We start from the raw sequence: 25,681 nt of genomic DNA on the forward strand, positions 1-25,681 counted from the left end.
AACACAGAGAAGAAAAATACAAACAAATTAGACGGGTGAAAAGGAACCGCGCAAAAAAAAGAAAGAAGGGAGGGTGAGGCGTCGAACGCGGGATTAAAAATGAGATTTTGAATAACACGTTTAGAATGGAGTATCAACAGAGGGAGAGAGACAGAGCGAGACAGAGCGAGAGACAATAAGGATGATAGAGGGGAAGAAAGAGAAAGAGGACAGAGGAGAAATCGATCAATGCGAGGAGATAATCTAGGACTCTGTCCCGATGTGTAAATGCGTGACATTGCAGGGGTGGGCACAACAGGGAAGAGATCAATTCGAGGCTTTTTGTTGCCCAGTAATCCTTAACTATCTATAAGTAATTAACCTTCAGAGGAGAACAGGGAAACAAATAAAGAAATAAATTGAGCAGCCGACTGCTAGTGTCTGCGAATAGCAATGAGCTCTTGTTTGTGCAATGGCAACTTCTATTGTACCCAGACTTGACCTGCAGCAAAGGAAGCAACATTGTTTTCTGGCCGTTAACTTAAATTCAGCCACCAGATGAAACAACATTTATTTTTTCATCCCTTACTGTTGAACTGGCGTTTATTTAATCGTCTACAGGTGGCAGGTGTCGGATGATTTGCTTATAAATTCAGAGCATTAGCAGAAAATATGAAATGGGTCAGCATCCATGCATCGTGCCTGACGCCTCATGGTGGAGAAAGGTTCCCTTTATTAGAGACGCAGTGCCCTCTGGGGGTGGGTGTTCAAGAATATACACCACCTCAGCTCACCTCTTCTTTGTGTTGGAAACAGCACAAGTCTTGGTGCCCATTTTAGAAACTGACAGGTCAGGAACACCTGCTCCCGTAAACACACACACACCAAAACGAACTGTACTGTGCAGGCACCGTACACAAAACAAGCAGCCAGAGATCTTTACACAGTTTTATTGGCATTCAAATGCCGTTACTTATCAACGTTTCGAATTGAACACCCCTCTGGTCGTTCACTTCCAGTCACTGACATCCTCCAATAATGCTTAAGTTAGTAAAAAGCACACAGCCTGTTATTCAAAGTGTCACAGTAATACACGCTAAACACTAGTGTCCTCTATGAAGCGTACATACAGTGTGCAACAAGTAGGAAACGGCCCGTCTTCACTTGTCATAAGTATGGCAGCTGTAGAAAGCTGAAGCAAAAGACAACGGCATTAAAAATCAAGGTGGCACGTCCCTCTCTCCCAGGCTGTGGCAGAGGAGCTCACAGGACTGCCAAGCAGCTTGATGACAAACGATGTGTGGACGCTTGCTGGAGCAATTACTGGGAAATTGGTGCTTATATCATTATTCACACCAAATCAGTTTGATAAAAAACAAGCTTGTGTACTCAACATACACCCTCTCCCCAACTCCCCCTCCGTCACTTCTTCTCGCATCTAAAAAAAAAAAAAAAAAAAAACCTTGACTGAGAAACCCAAGCCTCGATGCGATGGTTTCTTTTTCAACAGCACAATAGGATCCCTCTCCTCTGCTGTCCAGAACCGTACAGTACCAGTATAGCCACTGGGTGCTTTCATCGCAGGACAACGTGCCCAAGCTCCTGTATCAGGAAGTGTGATCATGAGCTGGACCTCCATCAAAGCTTCTCTACCAGAACGGACACCTGGAGAGGAAAAACAAGATCAGTGACAAAGCTCACAAACAAAAACAACACCCCTGCTGATCAAAACATGTCTCAAATGAGCAGGAAAGAAAGCTTCAGCTCCAGACCACTTCCTTGCTTGCCAGTACAGGATTTTGTGTTTTTAGTTCAGTATTTAACAAGGTATCTATCTCCCATTGTGACAGCTGAGTATTGAACCAGCCTGTGGGGCTTGGGAAACTGTGGGATTTACGAAAGAAACAAGAAAATAACAGATGAATTCAGAGATGAATAATAAAAGAACCCCCCCCATCCCCCCTCCCAGTTTCTCCAAACCCAACAGTTTTCTTTCCGAGCGTTTATTTCAAATCAACAAAGAACACAGACCAAGGGAGAGTGAGAACCAGCCCCCAGGCTGTGCGAGGCAGCGTTCCACCCATACTGACCATCCGATGTAGCACTGACACAGGTTCTCGTGAGAGGTAGCCTGCTTGATCAGAAGCTCCACCTGCGTGGGGACGTCCAGGGTCTCATCGTGTGAGAAGTCTCGCCCTGGAACAGAACACATTAGGACCCCCGTCAGCACAGCATCTTATTTACATTTAGTCATTTAGCAGACGCTCTTATCCAGAGCGACTTACAGTAAGTACAGGGACATTCCCCCCCCCCCCGTGGCAAGTAGGGCGAAGTGCCTCGCCCAAGGACACAACATAATTTGGCACAGTGGAAAATCGAACCGGCAACCTACTGATTACGAGCCCAATTACAAGCCCGATTCCCTAACCGATCAGCCACCTGACTCTTATTGGCTGTTGGGGAAGGGGACGGTGCGTAACGTACCAGTGAGTTTGTCTCGGACCCGGTTGATGATCTGGATGGCCTTCTTGTTGAGGGCTTCGGGCTGCACAAGGCCGTCTCCAACTGCAGGGACACAAACACAGCACTGCTGACACAACACTGCATGTTCCCTGGCCGGCGGCAATGCCGACTTTTTATCTGATGGCACTCTTCGCTTTTCCGCCTCGGCAAAAGGACTGCGGGAATTTCTACTCTATCGCAAAGATGTTTCTGCAGCGTTTTGCGAATACAGCCCTGATAAAGAGAGGAATGAGGCCGCGTGTGACGATGCATTCAACCTGGCGGGACAAGTCAGGCATGAGGATAAACCAGAGAGGATTCCAGAGACGGGACTCACTGAAGGAGTGGATGGATTCGGGCACGGTGGTTCCTGGTTTCTTGAGTGTGGCTTCTCCCAGGTCGATCCCATCCAGGGCTTCTGCACAAGACAACAGCAGAAGACACATTCAGGTGGCTTCAGAAGCGACAAGCTTCCAAACGATCTAAAGTCGAAATCTTCGGCCTGTGATTAAAACCACCACGACGACACAAACAGAAACTAACCGACGGACTGTCCGGCAGTGTAGGAGTCTGTCCTGGTCCTGGAGCGCTTGTTTCCCTTGGTGTTCGCTGTGGACAACACAGGAGAGACATGTTGGAACACTTCCTACAGTCCAGTCATGTCTGGTAAATAATAGGAGGGTGGGTTACAGGTCACCATCTGTTTGAACCCACCTTTAGCGACTGTGTAGAGATGAGTTATGGCAGGGTGAGAGAGTTAGGGTGAGACCGTACAGACGTGGTTATAGCAGTTTTAGACAAAAAGATTGTGTACAGATGAATTATAGCAGGGTTAGACAAAAAGATTGTGTAGAGATGAGTTATAGCAGGGTTAGACTGGGCAGAGGTGGTCAGAGGTGTGCGGAGACTGTTGGCGAGGGCTGTTGGCAAAGTCTTACTGTCCATCAGCCTCCAGTTGAGTAGCGGGTCGTAGACAAAGGCCTCCAGGACGGCCATCACGCTGTCCCTGTGTTCCCTGAGCACCTCCATCACCGTGTGACACGTGATCCGGTAGTTACCGTCGAGACCCGTCACCTGGGGCACGCACACACACACACAGGCAGGCAAACACACACAGGCAGGCAAACACACACAAACACACAGGCAAACACACACACACAGGCAAACACACACACACAGGCAAACACACACACAGGCAAGCACACACACAGGCAAGCACACACACACAGGCAAACACACACACAGGCAAACACACACACAGGCAAACACACACATGCATGCACACACATGCAGGCAAGCACACACACGCACGGACGCAGGCAAACACACACACACGCAGGCAAACACACACGCAGAGATAGACACATTCACATGTGAAGACAGACATACACACACATAGAAGAGTTTCAATGCTAGCCAGGCTACAGTAGTTTCATAATAAAATGGCTTTAACAGGCTAAACAGCGGCCTCACCTCCATGGCGTTGGTCAGCATCCTGGTCAGCCTGAAGGGGATCTTCTCAGGGAACTTCTCTCTGGTCATGGCCACCTGGAAGGAGGTGCCGGCATTTACAAATATTTCACGTAACTTTTCCAGATAGCTATCGAGCAGGAGTAAATGGAAAATTCCCTCACCTCAAAGCAGTCCCCAAAGTCAATGTGGAGGATTTTGCCACTCAGTCGATCCAACATCAGATTAGATGGATGTCTGTGTAGAGAAAAGGAGAGAACCAGAATGAGAGAACCAGAATGAGAGAACCAGAATGAGAGAACCAGAATGAGAGAACCAGAAGGAGAGAACCAGAAGGAGAGATCCAGAAGGATAGAACCAGCACAACTGGAGCCCTGATAACATGTTTCCTCACTGTTTAATAGGGGTGGGGGGAAAAATCGATTCACATTTGAATCGCGAATCAGTCTTCTAGCGATTCACATCGATTCCCAAATGTAAAAAATGTTTTTCTTTTTTTTGTTGATTTTTTAAATATTTTGATAAAAAATTGCAACAAATTATACAGCGATTTTAAATCGAATTGGGACCCCAAGAATCGATTTGAATCATGATGTACCAAAAGATTCCCACCCCTGCTGTTAAACTATACTAAGCATTTAGTTCCTGAGTTGTTATTGGTGGAAGGGCTCACCTGTCACCCAATCCCAGGATGTAGCCCACCATTGACATCACAGCCAGGGAGCGCGTGTAATTGGTCCTCCTGTCAAACCACACCTACAGAAGGATGACATTTTCTCACTGTTACATATCTAACGCACAGCTGAAAACCCTGTTCTGGGAGAGCTACCTTCCTGCAGGCCTTCCCAGCTACCTGATTCATGAATGAACCAGTTTTGTCCTAATCTGAGGTTAGAATGACCTGCAGGGGGTTCAGGAAGTAGGATTGGAGAGCTGCCATCCAATTCACCTCTAGGTAGATGTGTGTGTGTATCTGTATAACTTCCAGGCAGGTGTGTGTGTGTGTGTCTATCTGTATAACTTCCAGGCGCGCGCGTGTGTGTGTGAGAGCGCGTCACCTCCAGACAGGCCCGACAGGGTGTGTGTGACAGGGTGTGTGTGACAGGGTGTGTGTGTGTGTGTGTGTGTGTGTGTGTGTGAGAGCAGACAGGGTGTACCTCAGAGCTGGGGCTCTTCAGCCACAGTAGCCTGGCCAGGTCGTCTCCAGCTGTGTTGTTGACCGCATGTTCAAACACCTCCACCTTCTCCATCAGAGTCAGGTGGTCGTAGTCTGGAGCCATCTGCAGATCACAGAGAGACACATCACACACATCACATCGCATCTGCAGACCACAGGGAGACACATCACACACACATCACATCTGCAGATCACAGGGAGACACGCATCACATCTGAGACTGTTCAGTGCTCCTCCTTCAAGGGGGCTTTCTATGTTTTTCTTTCTATGTTCATTTTGCCACAATTATACGGCATCATATCCTAATTCATATTTTGTCAGTTAACCGAAATAACAGCTAGCCGTTATCTTTTTGGATATAGGATTGTGTGTTCCTCCCATATGTGTGAAGGGCTGAGTGTGGAGGGGTTCAGTGTGGAGGGTTCAGTGTGGAGGGTTCAGTGTGGAGGGGTTCAGTGTGGAGGGTTCAGTGTGGAGGGTTCAGTGTGGAAGGGTTCAGTGTGGAGGGGTTCAGTGTGGAGGGGTTCAGTGTGGAGGGGTTCAGTGTGGAGGGCTGAGTGTGGAAGGGTTCAGTGTGGAAGGGTTCAGTGTGGAAGGGTTCAGTGTGGAGGGGTTCAGTGTGGAGGGTTCAGTGTGGAGGGTTCAGTGTGGAGGGGTTCAGTGTGGAGGGTTCAGTGTGGAAGGGTTCAGTGTGGAGGGCTGAGTGTGGGGGGTTCAGTGTGGAGGGGTTCAGTGTGGAGGGGTTCAGTGTGGAGGGGTTCAGTGTAGAGGGGTTCAGTGTGGAGGGGTTCGGTGTGGAGGGGTTCCTACCCGGAGCATGATGCGGTGCTCTATGTTGAGCAGGATCTTCTTCTTCTCCCGGTAGTCTCTGATGAGGGCGTGGAGCGTGTCACAGTGAGGCACCCAGCCAATCAGACCAGAGTTTGTGGAGAGAGGAATCACTGCGTACCTCTGGATGCTGCCACACAAAACACACACACACACACACATGAACATGCAGACACACTAGTAGCATACACCAACTGTGTTCTTACTATGTGTGAGTATATGGAACAGAGTATCTGTTTGTGTGTATGTGAGTGAGTGTATGGGACAGTGTGTGTTAGCGTATGGGAGAGTGTGTGTGTGTGTGTGTGAATGTATGGGAGTGTGTGTGTGGGTGTGTGTATGTGAGTGAGTGTATGGGACAGTGTGAGTGAGCTGTCTCCAGCAGTCCCAGGTCTACCTGAGGTTCTTGCGTAGGGAGGCAGGGTCGTTGGCCAGCAGGGTGTTGACCAGACCGAACAGCTGCATCACCCTTTCATCCTGCCTCAGGTCCTCGTGACCCTTCAGCAGGAACATGAACTCGTGCCCGTTACTGCCTGCAGGGGGAGCCAACACACTGCATCACAACACCCACAACACCTCTGACGCTGCCATGACGACGTCATCAGAATGTAGCCAAGTGATTCACAAAAGCAATTCAGCATGTAATTAAAATGCCATATGAAATTTATCAACTACTGTTTTTTAAAACGGGAATCATCTCAGGAGAAAAAAGTATGGGTACGTTTTAATGATTTTCAGAAACGGCTCCGTTTCCAGGAGACAGTGAATAATGTCTGGCGGGCTAGTTAGCTAATACTCAGTGGACCCGCTAGAACAACGGAAGTGATCCGAGTTTCCCACTCAACCGTCCCCACTGAGCCAGATGTTACATAAGGAGACACCCAGGGACATGATGTTCACACAGGAGAGAACCAAGGAGACGAGTGTGTGCCTGTTGCTAGGAGACAGAAGTCTGTTGTCCATTTCCCCAAAGTTATTTCTATCAATAGTGTGTGGGTGTACTGGTGATGTGTTAAGGTTTGAAGGGTAGAGGCTAAACAGTGTTTGGGTATACAGTCTAGGCTAGCACGGAGGCCAATACTGCTACACAAAGAATACGTCTAATTCCACTTAAATACAATGATATTAAAAAAAGTTTTGTGATGAACTGATGTTTACGGTAGGCATCTCTCCTATCAAGGAGTCACAGTATCTTAGATCGTGCTACGTCCAGGCATAAGTACAGCAGACTAAAACAACAATGAAAAAACGAACATAAATACATCCTGGCTTGTTGGCAGGAGCAGCCAGGTGATCAGGTCCGTGGAGGCGGAGGGCTTACCCATGATGGTGAGCTTGCGAGGCCGCTGTTTGGAGGTGATGACCTGGAGCGAGGGGGCGATGGACTGGATGCGGATGATGGGCTGGTTGGGGTCGTAGGTGCCGGGCACGGCCAGCTCCAGGTCTCGACACATCAGCAGCTTAGGAGACACGTACTGCAGCTCCAGAGACGTCAGCTGGGGGACACACATACACACAAACACGTTAGAGATTTGTATCCATGTAGCTGTACAGAGGGCAGTGTTTGCGTGTGTGTGTGTGTGTGTGTGTGTGTGTGAGAAAGGGAGGGCATGTGTGTATCTGTGTGAGATGCGGTGAGTCAGAGATAGAAGGTGACTTAATGTTAAGCGTGGTTGCTTGTGTGCAGTGATCGACATTAAGGCTTGTCCGATTGCCCGGGACAAGTAAAACAAATTGTAGGGTATAATGAAGACTGAACTTGCCCGAAGGGACAATATAACAAAAAAAGTGTATTCGTCTCAGTGCAAGAAAAAAATAAGTTTGTATTTCTATAATGCAGCTACAGTCTGACATCTAATCGATCCGCGTGTCATCCTGCTCGTGCCGTGAATGTAGCCCGCCGGCGCCAATCTTATAGCGATTGTGTCAACTTTAACTCTCCTTACTTTTCGTATCCGTTATCAGTGACCAGTGATCTGACATTGGCGTTTAAAGTGGAGTTCAGTGAGAAAATGTTTCTTAATACACCGAAACCTGGGCAAACAGCGTCCCATCCCTCCACCACGATTAAACACGGATCAACCTAATGCTAAAAATGCCTTGTACGAGGCGAAAAGAGTGAGGAGATTCGTCCCGACCAGGCCAGAAGTTTCCCTGGCTTCAATACTGATGATGGAGAGAGATGATGTAACGCTACTCCTCTAAGGGATTTCTCTGGTATTGCAGACAGGTAAGTCAACTGTCATAATTTAGCTTAAACAAATGTAGCTCTAGTTATATAGCCTATCAAACTTGATCTCAGAGAATCAGTGGCTTTAAACCCATATTTCATTTTAAGATGGCGTACGCTACACCACTGAAAAAGTTAGCTTTAGTTATTAACTTTCGTAGCTTACGTTAGCTTTCCAATGAACCAAGCTAAGTTATGTCGTAACATATCAGAACGGAAATAAGTTGGGCTAATTAGAACTTTTGATTCACCTCAGCCGCAATTGTTGGGGCATTTATTAGAGCGCATAATAGTTTTTTGAGCTTTATAAACATTTTACAAGCCGTTTTCAATTGGTAAAATCTTGTCTACAGAAGGTGATGACTTTTTGTCTCTTCATTTTTCAGCCCCACGTACCTTGGGTTTCTTAGCCTGGTTTAGCCAAAGAGCTCTCCACCTTTATTACTAAATTAAAAACTATTTGATAAATGGAATATAAAAGCATTATAGAATGTAAAGTAACAGGTAGCTGGCGTCAGTTACTTGTAAAATGCATGTTTAACAGTAAAATCTCAATTTAGTTTGCACCTAAGTTAAAACATAATTTGAGTGTGCTAACATTACCAATTACGTCAGCTAGTTTGAGGTGTATGTGGGAACCATAAAATTAGCAGCACATTTCCCGTATTTAACAATGATTAAACATGGATCACCTGAAAGTGATGCCCGCGGGCACCATCGAGCAGTCTCTCTCTTTCTTTTTTTCTTCCCCTGACTCCTGTTATCTTTTAAAGACCATTTTATAAAAGTTGACCTAGCCTACTGTCAAAGTTCGTCAGGCCACTGAGATAGGGAAGGGCACCCACAGCGAGCTTGGGAAGTTGAGTGTGTATTTGTTTGTTTTTTTGGGAGGGGGGGCACCATCATAACTTTTTTTTTAAAGAATTTAAATAGGCTATATCTCTTGTTATGCCTGTTTTGTAATATACGTGCCTAAAAACTGCCTAATATTTATATAGGCCTACTGAAATAATATCGGAATTATAATAGCCTAACTATGATTTGTTGGTGCCCCCTCTGGTGCCCTACGCACAGCGCGTTGTGCGCGTTATGGGAACAGAGCCACTGTTAAGATGTGCATCATGCGATGCCAGGCTATATCTCTTGTTCTGCCTGTTTTGTAATATACGTGCCTAATATTTCTATACTAAATTAATATCGGTATTATAAGTATTATAACTTCACTGTAAAATGTTACCAGGATTTAACAATATTTAACTGCAATGTTTCACAATAACTCATCGTATTATAACTTTACAGGCTTTGACTGCAAAAATCCCAATATCATGTTGTAATGTAGAATACATAGGAAACGATCACTGCAAAAGAGCTGCAGTTCCGGTGCAGACAGGAGAACCTAGCAGAACGCCTTCTCTGTAACACTCCATCCAGTCCAGAACCCGGGGTCCTGAAGTCTCGACTCTTACGATACTCAAACGATGCGATGTTAATATACCTCTCTGATCTAACGAGTCTGGCTAACTGTCGTGACCTCTCAGGTGGGCTATGGCTGCAATGGAGAGCTGGAGAGATGGTTGTTCTGCTAGGTTCTCCTGTCTCTGCACAGGAACTGCAGATCTTTGGCAGTGATCGTTAATGAGCCTATTGACGAATCATGGTCAGAATTATGATGGCCCATGCTACACCCCTTCACCAGATATACTGTACATATGTATATAGACGGTACTACATTGTTCAAAAAGTGCCCAGTTGCCCTAATGGTTATTGCGGCTTTGCTCAGCTGACACTGACAGTTTGTTAGCTGGCTTTTCAAAATCACCTCTCGCCCTCAATATTCTGTGAGAACACGTCCCATGTAGTAAATAAAGTTCCCTGTCTCCCACTTTACCCCCTGACCCAACCCACGATTTGAAGGAGAAGCCCCCGGATTTCAGGATCTCTTCACCCCCCTCTGTTATCTTAAGTTGACATCATATTACATCGAGTATTACATTGAGTATCAGTCAAGGGACTGATTATTTGCTTTCTACTTTAGTGACATTTGGTCTATACTTATGGTACCTTCGGGGAGCACAAACCATTGTTAGCTCTCATATATAGTTATTATCATTATTATTTTCCCACCCCTAAGAATCCCTCAATATTTGGACTACATAGACAACGTTGGTGTCAAAAGGTTTGTCTTGGTCCCGATTGAGTTGCTTATATTCACGTCGACGTTCCGTTTGTTTTTGACAAGTAAAAAATATGTCTAAGTTGCCTGAAAGACAAGTGGCCCAAAAACTTAATGTCAACCCCTGGTCTCTCCAGCCATCCATCTCTCAGGGCCTCGTTTACTAAAATTGCGGTCGCAGCTTAATCTGCACCTTTGCCCAACTGCAAATAGCAGACGGTGTATTTCTGCATTTTGCGTGGTATTTATCAAACCAGATCCTCGTCGGGCAATCAGAGCCCATTAGTGTTAATTAGCGCGCCGTTAAAAGATGGGAAAAATTGGCTGCATGTTACTGCCACCATGGGTGATTCGAGAAAAAAACAAATTCAGGGAACAGGAGCTAGAAATATACACACCCACTTTCCCTTATATCCTCCCAGCAGCGGTAATCTGCGTTTTTACTCAAGTGCGCTGCCTTTGTAAATACGGTGTTATGTCTTTACCCTATATGCTATTTCACGCTTGAAATGGGCGCAATCCTGTTAGTAAATGAGGACCTTAGTCTCTCCATCCATCTATCCATCTCTCAGTCCCTCCATCCATCCATTTATCTCTCAATCTCTCAATCACTGCCAGTTTGATGCTTTCTCTCACGACTCTCTCTCATAGCTTCCCTTTGAAAACAACCTTCCTCCAGGAAATCATCTGTGCAAATACAGCCTAAGAAAAGAGTCTTTGTCTCTCTCTGGCAGTGCTGTCTCTGTAGCCTACACAATGTTGTAACAAAGTCTCTACAGTGAGGTCTCCACAATGCTAACACAGTCTCTACAGTGAGGTCTATACAGTGAGGTCTCCACAATGCTAACAAAGTCTCTACAGTGAGGTCTCTACAGTGAGGTCTCTACAGTGAGGTCTCCACAATGCTAACAAAGTCTCTACAGTGAGGTCTCTACAGTGAAGTGTCTACAGTGAGGTCTTCACAATGCTAACACAGTCTCTACAGTGAGGTCTCTACAGTGAGGTCTCTACAGTGAGGTCTCCACAATGCTAACACAGTCTCTACAGTGAGGTCTCTACAGTGGTCTCTACAATGAGGTCTCTACAGTGAAGTCTCCACAATGCTAACAACTTTTTACAGTGAGGTCTCTACAGTGAGGTCTCTACAGGGAGGTCTCTACAGGGAGGTCTTTACAGGGAGGTCTTTACAGGGAGGTCTCTACAGTGAGGTCTCTACAGTGAGGTCTCTACAGTGAGGTCTCTACAGTGAGGTCTCTACAACGCTGTCCTTGGCACGGTAGGATGTATATGTGCTACTCCGAGTGATGGAAAACTATTTGAAATGACTCATCACATGGCTATTGTGTGAATCACTCTGGTTATGGACTGGGATCTGACCCAGGTGAATCAGCTCCTCTGTTCTGCCACACCTGGGCAGGTATGCCTGAGCAGCAGGGGAAACATGCATGTCTCCACAGCTGCTGAGAGACAGGAATGCACACACAGCATACACAGGAGCCAACTGTACACCCAGGAGGGGCCAACTGCCACCCAGGAGGAGCCAACTGCCACCCAGGAGGAGCCAACTGCCACCCAGGAGGAGCCAACTGTACACCCAGGAGGAGCCAACTGCCACCCAGGAGGAGCCAACTGTACACCCAGGAGGAGCCAACTGCCACCCAGGAGGAGCCAACTGCCACCCAGGAGGAGCCAACTGCCACCCAGGAGGAGCCAACTGTACACCCAGGAGGAGCCAACTGCCACCCAGGAGGAGCCAACTGTACACCCAGGAGGAGCCAACTGCCACCCAGGAGGAGCCAACTGCCACCCAGGAGGAGCCAACTGTACACCCAGGAGGGGCCAACTGCCACCCAGGAGGAGCCAACTGTACACCCAGGAGGAGCCAACTGCCACCCAGGAGGAGCCAACTGCCACCCAGGAGGAGCCAACTGCCACCCAGGAGGAGCCAACTGTACACCCAGGAGGAGCCAACTGCCACCCAGGAGGAGCCAACTGTACACCCAGGAGGAGCCAACTGCCACCCAGGAGGAGCCAACTGCCACCCAGGAGGAGCCAACTGTACACCCAGGAGGAGCCAACTGCCACCCAGGAGGAACCAACTGCCACCCAGGAGGAGCCAACTGCCACCCAGGAGGAGCCAACTGTACACCCAGGAGGGGCCAACTGCCACCCAGGAGGAGCCAACTGTACACCCAGGAGGAGCCAACTGCCACCCAGGAGGAGCCAACTGCCACCCAGGAGGAGCCAACTGCCACCCAGGAGGAGCCAACTGCCACCCAGGGTCCGGTGGGTTCCTGAAGCCTGCATGCCCCTCTCGTTTCAAGTTACGAGACTTGTGTCCTACAGATGGACATGACTAAAATTGTGAGTGTTAACATGAGACAGAGACATCAGTGTGGCGCGTGTGTGACAGCGTGTGCGGTTGTGTGTTTGTGAGTGTGCATGCATCAAGACAGTGTGTTTCGCAGACCTGTGGCAGCTGCTTGGAGATGCGTCTGAAGACGTGGTAGTACAGGTCCCAGGCCTGCGTCAGGTCCTTCACGTTACCAGAACGCATGTACTTCCTGCACCAGTCCTGGGCCTCCATCAGGTCCCGCCCGTACGTCTGCATCAACAACAACAACTCATCCACGAGAACGACAGCACATCAACCACAACCAACACACCCACATCAAACGCAACAGGAACCACAACTCTGAATCCCTTCCTGAAAAGCGGAGCTCCCTAAGACAGCGCGGCCTGCCGGCCAGCATACCTGGTTGAAGGAGGTCTCCTTGAGGGTCTGCGGCCCTCTCTCCATCATGGCATGGAGGGGCTCCAGCACAGCGAACATGCCCTTCACGTTCCTCTCCCCGAAGTAGAGGCGGGAGGCTTCCTCCAGGCCCTCATGCCACATCTCGTGCCACAGGATAGCCACGCGAATCAGCTCCTCGCTCACCTGGGGGGCACGCATGTGGGGGGGGGGGGGGAGTTAGCTGGGAGCTGTGTGTGTGTCGGAGCGTACGCGGGCTTCTGAGTGTGTCTGTGTACTTCTGAGTGTGTGTGTGTGTGTTTCCGAGTGTGTGCGTGGATGTCATATTTGTGTGTGTGTGCGTGTGGGCATGTGATATGTGTGTGTTCTCACCATGATGGCCTGCTGCACCAGAGCGTTGCAGTGCTCACACATGTTCTTGAGGATCTTGTTGGCAGCGTTGTGCCGGGCGGTGGTGGTGGACTTGGACGCCACGGTCAGAGGATAGATCAGAGCCTGCGGAACCAAACAGCCAATCAACGAGGGATCGACACTAAAACCCTGTCTCCATCCTGTCTGCATCCTGTCTGCATCCTCTGTAACAGCAGGTGAGGTGAGGGTGGGGGGGTACCTGGGGGTGGTAGCGTCCAATGTCGGTGAGCAGCTGGTGGATGAGACGGCCCACCAGGGCGCGGGGCGTGTCAATCCGAGCGATCAGCTGAGGGATCACCTGTAGGGGCGGGGTTAGGGGCGCGGGGTCAAAGGTTAACCTCTGGATGCTTTGGGATTTAAGGTTTTGTTTCCCAGGGGTGAGAGGACTCGTGGGCTACTGCAGGGGTCCCCTCTCTGGGCTCCAAGGAGTACACGGGGAAGGAGGGAGGCAGAGAGTACAATGGGGAGGGAGGGCAGGGAGGGAGGGGAGAGAGTGGTGCTCACCTGCAGCCAGGTGTCTATCTGGATGGTCTTGATGCCCTCCACCAGCCCCTCGTTCACCTCGGGCCAGTGCCCGTAATCAAACCACAGAGTCAGAACCCTGGAGGAGGAAAAACCACAGAGTCAGAACCCCGGAGAAGGAAAAACCACACAGCGACTGAAAATGACAAGCTCACTTCTCGGAACATTCACCCTGTCCACCCTCAGAGTACCTCCCCATGCTTCACTGGCACGCCGGGGCATGCAGTAAGCTTTCCTTCCACCAGAGGTCTCCCTTTCCCCACCCTCACACCTCCCCCCCCCCCCCCGGCGGGCTGCTCACCTGAGGGTGTCCTGCAGGTTGTTCCCCCGGGACAAGGAGATGGACCGGAAGAAGCCTTGGACGGCAGGCACCGTGTACATCAGCAGGGTCTTAGACAGGTCCTGAGGGACAGACAGAGGGGGGAGAAGATATATGTATATTTATATATATATATATTTATATATATATATATAGGGAGTTAGGTGGCTGAGTGGTTAGGGAATCTGGCTAGTAATCTGAAGGTCGCCAGTTTGATTCCCGGCCACACTAAATGACATTGTGTCCTTGGGCAAGGCACTTCAGCATACTTGCCTCAGGGGAATGTCCCTGTACTTACTGTAAGTTGCTCTGGATAAGAGCGTCTGCTAAATGACTAAATGTAAATATATGTAAATATATGTATATATGTGTACATATATATAGATGTAGCTGTTTATTATGTAGATGGATTCTCCCCATGTTGTTAATTTCCTTTAAAGTGTGTTTTGTGTCTGATCGGCTTTTGTTTCTCAGTGTTCTTTAAAAGAAAAAAAAAATGTCCAGCCTGATTTATAATATTAGGCTCTTCTGTGATCGTGTACAACGTCTGGATGACTACTGATGCCTCGGCATGAATGAAATCCCTCTGATGCTGAGTGAATGTGGCTTAGCCTAATGGCATGTCAGTTCTCTTTGCCAGTCTTAATACGTGTGAAATCTGCTTGTCACTTCTCCTCGCCAAGATGTTAATGAATAATCTGTTCAATGTCTTGAACTGGGGCCATTAATTATGGCAGTTACTGGTCAGTATTGTAAGGATGTGTGTCAAAGAGAGAGGCAAGCCTCTAATGTTCTGGGTGAGTGTGTGTGTATGTGTGAGTCTTTGTACGTTTGACAGAACCTGGTTTGATTTTCCTTTCGACAAGTGGCGGAATGGAACATTGAGACAGTGTGTGTGTTTAGTGTGACCTCACACAAGCCTCAGTGTGTGTGTGAAGTGTGTGAGTGCAGCAGCCCTCCTCACCTCGCTGGCCTTCTTCTGCCCGGGTGAGGGCACAGGGCTGTGATCTGTGCTGTCCACTTCGCTGTCGCTGTTGGACGCCTCGCTGGTGGCGCTGGTCCCACTGGCGTGGCGCTGCTTCTTCTTGTCGTCGCGGCCCTGGTTCTGGTGCTTGTAGTGGAGCACCGCCTCAAAGTTCATCACTGCCCAGGCGTGCCAGGCCTGGACCAAGGGGAGGAGGAGGGAGACAGTGGGAGGAGGGGGGAGAGGAGGGGGAGAGAGGAGGGGGGAGAGGAGGGGGAGAGAGGAGGTAGGAGGGGGGGAGAGGAGGGACAGGGGGGAGGAGGAGGGGAGGGGGGAAAAGGAGGGACAGGGGGGAGGAGGAGGGGAGGGGGGAAGAGGAGGGGAGGGGGGAAGAGGAGGGACAGGGGGGAGGAGGAGGGACAGGGGGGAGGAGGAGGGACAGGGGGGAGGAGGAGGGACAGGGGGGAAGAGGAGGGACAGGGGGGAGGAGGAGGGGAGGGACAGGGGGGAAGAGGAGGGGAGGGACAGGGGGGAAAGGAGGGACGGGTGGGAGGAGGAGGGGAGAGGAGAGATGGAGGAGAGATGGAGGAGGGAGTGGGGATTGGGGGGGAGAGGAAGAGAGGGGGTGGAGTGGGACAAGGTGGAAGAGGAGGGGGATCAGGTGAGTTGTCTGAATGTCAGTCATCACGTCTAGTTTTCACTTTTTACTGAGGAGCGGATAAATGTCCCTGAGGCGGATACTGTTTACTGAGGAGCGGATAAATGTCCCTGAGGGGGGATTGGGTTAGAATGTTTTTCTGGATCTGAACAGATGTCGTTTCAAAGCTTATGTAATTGGCAAATGAAAGCCGAGGGGTGAAAGGGAAGGAACAGAAAAGCTTGCTCTGGATAGAGAGAGCGCTCAGTTAAGAGTCGCCTCCAGCCTGGGCATGGTCATCACTGGTTAGGCCCTGCCGGGTCCTTTCAAGTCAACACTTATCTTTGACGCACCAGTGGAAAGTACACTTGAATGTGATGCTTTGAGAAGTGATGATTCACTTCACACAGGTAGCGCTGAAAGGTTTTATTTATGCAACCTGACTAAATCCAACTTCAATCACTTCAGGCTGTACGACGCTACGGGTTTGGTGTTCACCGACACAACAGAGGGGCAGGGACGAACCCCTGGTTCTCTACATGGACCGGGAGGGGAGTGTGAAGTGACAGGGAGAGAGCGTTGGAGGGACTAACCTTGTACCAGTTGCGGTCATGCTCAGTGGAGTGGCTGTAGTACTGCAGCACCTTGGGGATGGTACTCTCGTTGATGCCCTGCAGACTCAGCTGCCACTCTCCCAGCTTCAGGAAGCACCTGGAGGGAGGGAGATAAAGGGCGTGTGGGTGAAAGGGAGGGAGGGGGAGAGAGTTAGGGTGGGGGAGGTTGGGTGAGACGGAGGCAGAGAGGAAAAGAGAGGGAGGTTGGGTAAGAGGTAGGGAGGGCGAAAAGGGGACAGAGAGAGAAACCAAGGCTTTGGTCAACAGATTAGCGGTTGCATTAGAGCTCTGATAAATCACGGAGGGCAACCATGAGAAACACTGATGTCAACAGCCACAGCACGACAGCAGCAAGCCCTGGGCTTGTTTTGCTGTTAAGATGAATAGGTTCCACGTGCGTTCTCTCCGACACAGCCGTCTAGGCCTGAAGCCCAGGTCTGTGGTACACTCTCTAGGAAAAAAATAACACATGAATTCAATTCCTAGTTTCACAGAAGACAGCGTTCTGCTGTCCCGCGTCCAGGGAGACAAATCTCACCACTCTGCTGAGTGTCACGGCTTGTCGAGAGGGGACTTGGCCCAGGTATCCAAACCCACTGCAGGACAGTGTGTTAAAGGGACATGGCGTTCACATACAACACTCACAGTAAAGCACCATTAGCAGAAGGCAGTCGTGCATTTAGCCAATGAAAGGTTCTGGGATCACTCAAAAGAGGGGAGTGTCACAAAGTCAATAATTGGAGAGTTCTTGTGGTCTGGGAGCAGTGCCTTGTGGTCTCCATCCAGCTGCTCTAAGCTCCCCCCATCACTCTCACAGACACCAGCTCTTCAGAGCAAACACTCAAATCAAACTAGCCGTGTTTGATTTACCTGCGCCAGAACACATAACCGGATTATAACACGGCGTGACGACAATTGTCGAGGGACTGTCGGCCGTCTCATCCATCAGCCTCCTCCTGTACTACAGCGCTGCTATTTCCAGAACACTCCTAATAAATTAGCCATTCAGGTGACGTCATCCCTGTTGAAAGCTTTTCCATGTGCGGACGCAGCGGTGGCAGAGTGACAAGCTGGCGTTGACTGCACACGCTCTGATCCTATCACTGTTGGGCCTTCCAAACTGCTCCTCTGTGCAAACACAGTAGGTAAAACCCTGAAATTACAATGCATTCTTTGGGAAGATGGCACGACACATGTGTTTGTGTGTGTGTGTGTGTACACGTGTGTCTGTGTATGAGTTAGTTTGTTAGTTTGTGTCTGTCTTTGTGTGCATGTTTGTGTGTGTGTGAGAGACAGAGAGAGCGAGACAGAGAGAGAGACACAGAGACAGAGTACAGACCAGGTGTGCACCATTCCACGCTCCCAACCTGTTTTCAAGAAAGTGTGTCATCACATCTGGAGCCCCACGGGGGCCAGCTAAGACCGTACAGGTGTTTTCCCCAGCAAGCATTCCTGGGACAACACAACCTCCTGTCTGAAGACAGGAAAATATCGTTCCTGGTGCCATGCTCGCTTGTGGCCTCACATGAATTATGAGGTGTGAGTGTGTGTATGTCTGGATGTGTGTGTGTTTCCCAATGATGAGTGTTTTTACAGTAGGTTTAACTGTATGTCGTCTCTGACTAAGTGGGAGGTTCTCTCTCCTTGCATAATGAAAACACGAGTACTGGTGGCCTGCTGCTTGTTGTTTGTCCTGGGTGCAACCCTCCACAGCCTCTTGCTCCAGCTTCGGCAGCAGTACACCGTTCCCTCATAGACTGACTCGCCCTTCGTAGGACTGGGATGCCCCTCCTGGGTCGTCATGTCAAGTCCTGAAGGCCCCACAAAGAGGGCGGCCGTGGCTCAGGGGGTAAAGAGGGTCGTCTGATAACCGCAAGGTTGGCGGTTCGATCCCCGACTCCTCCCAGGCCCATGTGCCAAAGTATCCTTGAGCAAGACTCTGAACCCCAAGTTGCATCCTCGGGCTTTGATGTCTCGAGGGAGCCATTTTGGAAAACTCGGGGGAAGGATATACCGATTCTTAAATTTCTACTTCTGCTTTTGATGCCCTGTCTTAACTCTCTAGACAGACGTACGGTGCCAAGCAGATAGTCGTGCAGGAGCACAGCAGGAGAGGCTGGGGTGGTACTGGCTACTGCAGGGTCACGCCCAGGTGGAGGTGAAGACACGGTTGCTGGCACAGAAGCAGGATGCCAGGTGGGGGGGAGGGGTGGTAACGCACCTGGCCCCTGTACCTGAGAAGTTCACGCTAACTGTGGGTCGGAGAGAAGTAGCTTGACTTCCTGCTGCCTGGAGGGCTGAAGAGAGCGCTTGGCTGGTATTTGATGAAAGAGAGAGATGCCAGTAAACGAGTGAACCGCCGCCGCCAGTCAGGTTACGGGAACCAAAGAAACGCTTCGCTCCACGCCTGACCTCTGGTGTTCCGAGCACAAGAGCGGAGAACCTGGCTGACCCCCTGAGGCCACTCGGTTCCTCCACAGGAACGATCTCTATTACGCTGACTGTTCCAGTCTAAGATGCTGCCAGATGCACACAGCCTTCATTACAGCAAGGGCTGAGGTGGTGAGCTACCTTCCCTCTCAGGGCACATAAAGAGCCTGATAAGTAACTACACAGCAATTTCAGCTTCTCCAAAGAGCTGTTTTCAGCCAGGACCAAATCGTTCTCAGTCCCATCTGGTACATGATAAAACCCAAATGTTGCATTTTGGATGAATAGTCAAACGATTTGAAATGTTGTTCGGTGACTGAAAGTAAAGTCGACAGTCGAGACATTTCTAAAAGGCCTATCAGATGCTGGCACACTGGATAACGTGCTGCCTTAGAGACAGACGATGTGTGTCCATGTTTGCGTGCATGCGGGTATTTGTGTGTGTGTGTAAGGGGTGCTGACCTGGCCATGAGTTTGTGCAGCTCCTGCTTGTGCTGCTGGTCCTCTGCAGCAATGGCATGCTGGGCCTGCTGCTGCATGCCCTGCACAAAGTGCTGCATGTGCTGGAACGCATCGATCTGAAGAGGGGAGGGGAAGGAGGTCATCAAGGAGACGGAAAGAGAGAGACAGGAGGACATCATAGAGACAAAGAGAGAGAGAGAGGACAATATCAGCTCTACGTGTCGGAGAATTAATGTTTTTCTTGTATGTATATCTAGCGTGATGAAATTCTGTTGACCCTGCGAAATAGATCAGCGCTTAAATCTATTTCCATATCCCGTTCCATTAAACTTGAGATGGGAGTCGAATCGTTTTAACTTGATTTAATAGAATAAATCCCAAATCGATTAGAATTTTTGAAGGTTATCAAATTTATCATGCTCAACAGCTGAGATTTAATTAAAGTTCCCCAAACAGGCCGATCCAATATCCATAAATCTGCTAAAAATGATTCTTTACGAATTTTAACTTTGTTATATTCCACCCTTCGTAATCCTTCAAGATATCTGAGTCCACAATTTCCGTCTTCATTTAATAGACACTTTTATCCAAAAGAGTGGATTTGAACCTGCAAACTTGATCTTTGAACCTTGTCTACCACTGAGCTATACTTATGAGAAATGGGTCTAGTCTGGTGTATAGTGCGTGTGTGTGAGTGTGAGAATGTGTGTGTGTGTGTGAGAGAGTGTGTGTGTGTGTATGTGAGAGACTGTGTGTGTGTATGTGAGAGAGTGTGTGTGTGTGTATGTGAGAGACTGTGTGTGTGACGGTGTGTGTGACTGTGTGTGTGTGTGTGTGACTGTGTGTGATTGTGACTGTGTGTGTGTATGTGAGAGACTGTGTGTGACTGTGTGTGTGACTGTGTGTGTGTGTCGGTGTGTGTGACGGTGTGTGTGTGTGACTGTGTGTGTGTCATTAAGATTCCAGCCTGATGAGTGGAGCTGCTCCTGCAGCTGGCCCCGTGGCAGACAGCGGGCGGGCGTGCGAGGATCACACTTACGTAACCTCTCCATCACAACAGGCTCCAACACTTCACTAATGAGACACACGCCAGGGGGGCCCATGCCCACTGGGGAAGACACGTGGGAAGGGTGTGTGTGTGACAAAACGTGTGTGTGAGAGTGAGAGAGGAGAGAGTGAGAGAGGAGAGAGAGAGAAAGTGTGTGTGTACTGACAGAGGTGTGGGGTGGAGTGGATGAGTTCCCCTGCTGTTATAAAGACCTGTGGTTGGAATGATGTGACATTCTTCACTACTGCACATTATTCCTGTGAGCATTCTCCAGGAAAAAACCCATCCTCACACGACAGCCTCCGCAGGAGTTTCACCAGAGGACATTCCAGTCGGCTCCTCTCTGGCCTACCCTTCCCTTCACCAGCGTTTTGTGAAGAAGATGCACAAAAATACCAAAAGAAACCTGCCGCAGGACCAACTACTGTACCAGGAACCAGGTGTGGCGTCACAGACCCCCCCTCCTCCCCCTTCCTTTCCCTCTCCTCCTCCTCCTCTCCCCTCCTTTCCCCTCCTCCCCCTTCCTTTCCCTCTCCTCCTCCTCCCCCTCCTCCCCCTTCCTTTCCCTCTCCTCCTCCTCCTCTCCCCTCCTCCCCTTCCTTTCCCTCTCCTCCTCCTCCTCCTCTCCCCACTCCCCCTTCTTTCCCTCTCCTCTTCCTCCTCTCCCCACTACCCCTTCTTTTCCCTCTCCTCCTCTCCCCCACTCCCGTGCCCCCTCCCCCGATGCCCTCACCTTGCGGGTGCTCTTCCACATGTACTTCATGTAGGCGTAGGTGACGTGGGGGTGGGCCGTGGGCAGCGGGTGGTCCAGCTGCTTGGAGGGGTCCACTCCCAGGAGCAGCACCAGGGTCTTGTGTGCCAGGGCCTGGAAGGGGGGGAGGGGGGGAAGAGAGAGAGGGGGAGGAGAGAGAGGAGAGGGCGGGAGGAGAGAGAGGAGAGGGGGGAGGAGAGAGAGAGAGAGAGGGGGGGAGGAGAGAGAGAGGAGAGGGGGGAGGAGAGAGAAGAGAGGGGGGAGGAGAGAGGAGAGGAGAGGGGGGGAGGAGAGAGGAGAGGGGGGAGGAGAGAGGAGAGGGGGGAGGAGAGAGGAGAGGGGGGGAGGAGAGAGAGAGGAGATGGTGGTAGGAGGGAAGAACACAGTGTCAGAGGGTTAAATGGTTGAAGAAGTGTTGGCCCCTGAAGGTCTCCACAGTGATCCTGTACCTTAACAAGCCTCTGTAACGGACACCAGCCTGCTGGAGCCACATGGCAAATAAACAACTCAATTACAGCTACGGAGGGTGTGTGTGGGTGTGTGTGTGTGTGTGTGTGGAGACCTGAGATGGTGCCTCCCCCAGGGAGTGTTTTATACAACAGTGTGGTCATTATTGCCCCTGTTCAGTCATCTACCCCCTGGTTTTCCCTTCATCAGTCCCACCCCCACCCCCCGCCTGTGTTTGATCTGCACGGCCAGGAGCCAGGCACAGCTCTCTGTAAATGACACCATACCGGATGTTGCTGGAAGAATTCTATGTGTGTGTGTGTGTGTGTGTGGTAATCTGGTGTGCTGCCTGCAATATAGTACAATCACCTAGAAAAACAGTAGAGCAGAGAAGGAACATTTGTGACACTTTTATTGAACAGATTTAAGCTAGGATTTCTAAACAAAGTGATTGGGAAACTTACATTACATCCATCAGTAATTTCAGAAAAGCTTTTTTTCCCCCCCCGGTTTGATTTCCATTTTCTTCATTGTCACAGCAAACTGAACTAAGCTTGATTTGACAAGAGGCTTATTTATAAAAGTCAACCTTGTTTCCTTTCTGTCTGAAAGTGTAGTTTGTGGGGTCAATCACATATTCATGTGTTTGGGTTTATATCCATCTCACACAGGCTACACGACCATGCCTTTCTAACTCTAATGAACGAGGCATTAACTGATGTACTGACAACAGGAGATGTGCACAGGGTTGTAGGTTTGTTTTCAAAAGCTTTTTTATTTATTTATTTAAAAAGCTTAAATCAATAAAAAAATATATATTTATCGACGATGTGGTTGTTAAATATTTGTGTTTTATTTTCATTTTTTGTTGTTGCAGATTTGCAGTTTTCCAAAGTGTGTGGTACATGTCCCAAAGCTAGGCCCTTGGACGTTGGACACGTTGTCATGACGAGGCAGCGTGTTGCCGGAGCAACGTGCGTACTCACCAGGCGTCCACTCTTGCCACAGAGGCTGGCGTACTTCAGCCAGGTCCTCATGTCCTCGTGGGGGTTAATGACCAGGGAGCGCACCATCAGGATCTTCTGCCAGTCCTCCACCACGCGCTGGCAACCCTGGAGGGGGGAGGGTGGAGGGGAGGGGGGGTGAGGGGAGGGAGGAGGGGAGGGGGGGAGGGGAGGGGAAGGAGGTTGGAGGGGTGAGGGGAGGGTGGGGGGAGGGAGGAGGAGGAAGGGTGGGGGGAGGGAGGAGGAAGAGGGATGGAGGGGAGGGAGGAGGGGAAGGGTGGAGGGAAGGGGGGGAGGGTGGAGGGAGGGAGGAGGAGGGGGGGGGAAGGAGGAGGAGGGGTGGGGGGAGGGAGGAGGAGGAGGGGTGGAGGGGAGGGAGGAGGAGGAGGGGTGGAGGGGAGGGGGGGGGGAGGAAGAGGAGGGGTGGACAGCAGAACACTCTGTCAACACAGCACAGCAACAAACGTCTGTCTCCTGCCGTGCGTTCTGTAACCAGCACAGTCTCATGGGGAGTCCAACACTTGAGCAAACAGAGAAGTGAGACAGATGCTGCTGGAAATACCTGTGGGACACCAGCATGTACACACACACACACACACAGTCGCACATTATCACTCACACAATCTCTCTCTCACTCACGCACTCACACACAGTTACATAACGTTGATCACAGGCGCTGTGTGTCTGTATGAAGGAGCTGAGGAGGACCACAGGGATGCTAAATGGCGAATACACACGCTATGTGGTGGTGATGCAAGTTCCTAAAACTCACTGATTCATTCCAGCCTTTTGACAGACGGGAGAGGGGGAGATAGACAAACAGAGTGGTGCGGGGGGGGGGGGGGGGGTGAGTGAGATGGAAAAAGAATGTGAGAGTAAAGGACAGAGTTAGAGAGAAAGTGAGAGGGAGAGAGAACGAGAAGTGGTGAGTCCTTGACAGATGTGTCAAGTTAGCCGCCAATAAATCCCAGCCAGCCAGCCGGCCGGCGTGCTGAGGTCTGGAGCTGCCATCAGGCCCTGGTGTTTGTTCAGGGAGAGCCTCTAGATCCAACCACTTCTTCCTCTTCCCACAAACGCTCCACAGCTTTTATGAATGGAACAAGTCAAGTTGATCAAGGAGGTTTTGACAACATAGAGAGTGAGGGTGTGTGTGGTGTGTGTGTGTTTGTGAAAAGGGGAGGGGGGGGGGGGGGGTTCTCCCCGAGGGCACATACAACCCTCCGGGGAGACATTTGACAGTCCTGAGGAGAGACAGTGTGTGTGAGTGTGTGTGTGTTGGGGAGGGGGCCACCTTTATGGCACATGCGCCCCCTAGGGGAGACACACGAAAGTCCCGAGAAAAACGTCAACAACTGCCTTGTTGGGTTGTTGCCTGGGCAACGGGCGTGGAGAGTTTTTTTTGGCTTGACGCTTCCAAGAGTCGAACACCTGAACTAGCACGGAGGGTCTGGAATGCCCGAAGAGACAGGAGAGAGACATGAGAGAGACATGAGAGAGACAGGAGAGAGACAGGAGAGAGACAGGAGAGAGACATGAGAGAGACATGAGAGAGACAGGACAGAGACAGGAGAGAGACATGAGAGAGACATGAGAGAGACAGGACAGAGACAGGAGAGAGACATGAGAGAGACATGAGAGAGACAGGAGAGAGACAGGACAGAGACAGGAGAGAGACAGGACAGAGACATGAGAGAGACAGGACAGAGACAGGAGAGAGACAGGAGAGAGACATGAGAGAGACAGGACAGAGACAGGAGAGAGACAGGAGAGAGACATGAAAGAGACAGGACAGAGACAGGAGAGAGACAGGACAGAGACAGGAGAGAGACATGAGAGAGACAGGACAGAGACAGGAGAGAGACAGGAGAGAGACATGAGAGAGACAGGACAGAGACAGGAGAGAGACAGGACAGAGACAGGACAGAGACAGGAGAGAGACAGGAGAGAGACAGGACAGAGACAGGACAGAGACAGGAGAGAGACAGGAGAGAGACATGAGAGAGACAGGACAGAGACAGGAGAGAGACATGAGAGAGACAGGAGAGAGACAGGACAGAGACAGGACAGAGACAGGAGAGAGACATGAGAGAGACAGGACAGAGACAGGACAGAGACATGAGAGAGACAGGACAGAGACAGGAGAGAGACAGGAGAGAGACATGAGAGAGACAGGAGAGAGACAGGACAGAGACAGGACAGAGACAGGAGAGAGACATGAGAGAGACAGGACAGAGACAGGACAGAGACATGAGAGAGACAGGACAGAGACAGGACAGAGACAGGAGAGAGACAGGAGAGAGACCATTAGCATGTCACGCTGGGTATCAGGCATGTCTGGAGGCGATGCCGTCACACGCAAGGAACGGCTTCGGGTCTCAACCGTTTACCCTCCTCTCCTCCACACCCTCCCGGTGGCACGTTTTGGCCTTTTGGTAGCAACAACAGGCTAAAGCAAACCACCGAAGCCACTTCAGTCACAGCTACGGCGCCGGTAAAACCAGAAGACCAGTAAGACAAACAGGGATTCATACTTTCGTCTGAAACTACGGTCATCTCTTGACGGGCCAGCATTTGTATTGAGTTACGAGAGCTTGGCGGTGGGACCTGTGTGTTCCGACCAGAGGTGGTTAATGTGCTCATCTCGCTCTCACACTGCCTCAGCTGATTCCATTAACTGTCATAATCACTCTAATCATAATCCAGCCTTCCGGAGGATTGGGCTATGGGCGCTTGGCAACGCTTGAGGTTTGGACGCTAGACACTGGACCTTAGGGTTGATACAGGGCTTTAGAAATAAGGAAATAATTATATTAGCCTTAGAAGAATGAAGAAACTAATCTCCTGCAGCTGAATCTCGTTTTTTTTTGTACTTGGCCCCATTAGTCAGCAACAAATAACATTGCAAAGTAGCTATTAGTAAAAGCAGAGTTATTTCAACGAGTAAAGGCATGTTTCCTATTT

General features: G+C 50.0%; 1 protein-coding gene across 2 annotated transcripts in view; it reads right to left on the reverse strand.

Annotated features, from left to right (window-relative positions):
* Positions 1 to 913: 913 nt before the first annotated feature.
* The window catches only part of mtor (mechanistic target of rapamycin kinase), a 73,575-nt gene continuing 48,807 nt past the window's right edge, over positions 914 to 25,681 (reverse strand). For both annotated transcript variants that reach the window (XM_084679098.1, XM_084679097.1), the window contains 24 exons: positions 22,703 to 22,828; positions 21,252 to 21,383; positions 19,471 to 19,586; positions 16,558 to 16,675; positions 15,328 to 15,525; positions 14,346 to 14,446; positions 14,027 to 14,123; positions 13,722 to 13,820; positions 13,484 to 13,606; positions 13,115 to 13,297; positions 12,830 to 12,964; positions 7,278 to 7,452; positions 6,354 to 6,489; positions 5,939 to 6,086; positions 5,109 to 5,231; positions 4,625 to 4,707; positions 4,116 to 4,188; positions 3,955 to 4,029; positions 3,420 to 3,555; positions 3,025 to 3,090; positions 2,819 to 2,899; positions 2,464 to 2,544; positions 2,070 to 2,175; positions 914 to 1,644 (listed from right to left, as the gene is read on the reverse strand). In XM_084679098.1, the coding sequence (XP_084535224.1) occupies positions 1,629 to 1,644; positions 2,070 to 2,175; positions 2,464 to 2,544; positions 2,819 to 2,899; positions 3,025 to 3,090; positions 3,420 to 3,555; positions 3,955 to 4,029; positions 4,116 to 4,188; positions 4,625 to 4,707; positions 5,109 to 5,231; positions 5,939 to 6,086; positions 6,354 to 6,489; positions 7,278 to 7,452; positions 12,830 to 12,964; positions 13,115 to 13,297; positions 13,484 to 13,606; positions 13,722 to 13,820; positions 14,027 to 14,123; positions 14,346 to 14,446; positions 15,328 to 15,525; positions 16,558 to 16,675; positions 19,471 to 19,586; positions 21,252 to 21,383; positions 22,703 to 22,828 (2,727 nt within the window). In that variant the 3' untranslated portion in view covers positions 914 to 1,628. The remainder of the gene's footprint in view (positions 1,645 to 2,069; positions 2,176 to 2,463; positions 2,545 to 2,818; positions 2,900 to 3,024; positions 3,091 to 3,419; positions 3,556 to 3,954; positions 4,030 to 4,115; positions 4,189 to 4,624; positions 4,708 to 5,108; positions 5,232 to 5,938; positions 6,087 to 6,353; positions 6,490 to 7,277; positions 7,453 to 12,829; positions 12,965 to 13,114; positions 13,298 to 13,483; positions 13,607 to 13,721; positions 13,821 to 14,026; positions 14,124 to 14,345; positions 14,447 to 15,327; positions 15,526 to 16,557; positions 16,676 to 19,470; positions 19,587 to 21,251; positions 21,384 to 22,702; positions 22,829 to 25,681) is intronic.

The sequence above is a fragment of the Hypomesus nipponensis genome, chromosome 18 (assembly GCF_054491055.1).
Source record: "Hypomesus nipponensis isolate SF chromosome 18, ASM5449105v1, whole genome shotgun sequence".
Classification (NCBI taxonomy): domain Eukaryota; kingdom Metazoa; phylum Chordata; class Actinopteri; order Osmeriformes; family Osmeridae; genus Hypomesus; species Hypomesus nipponensis.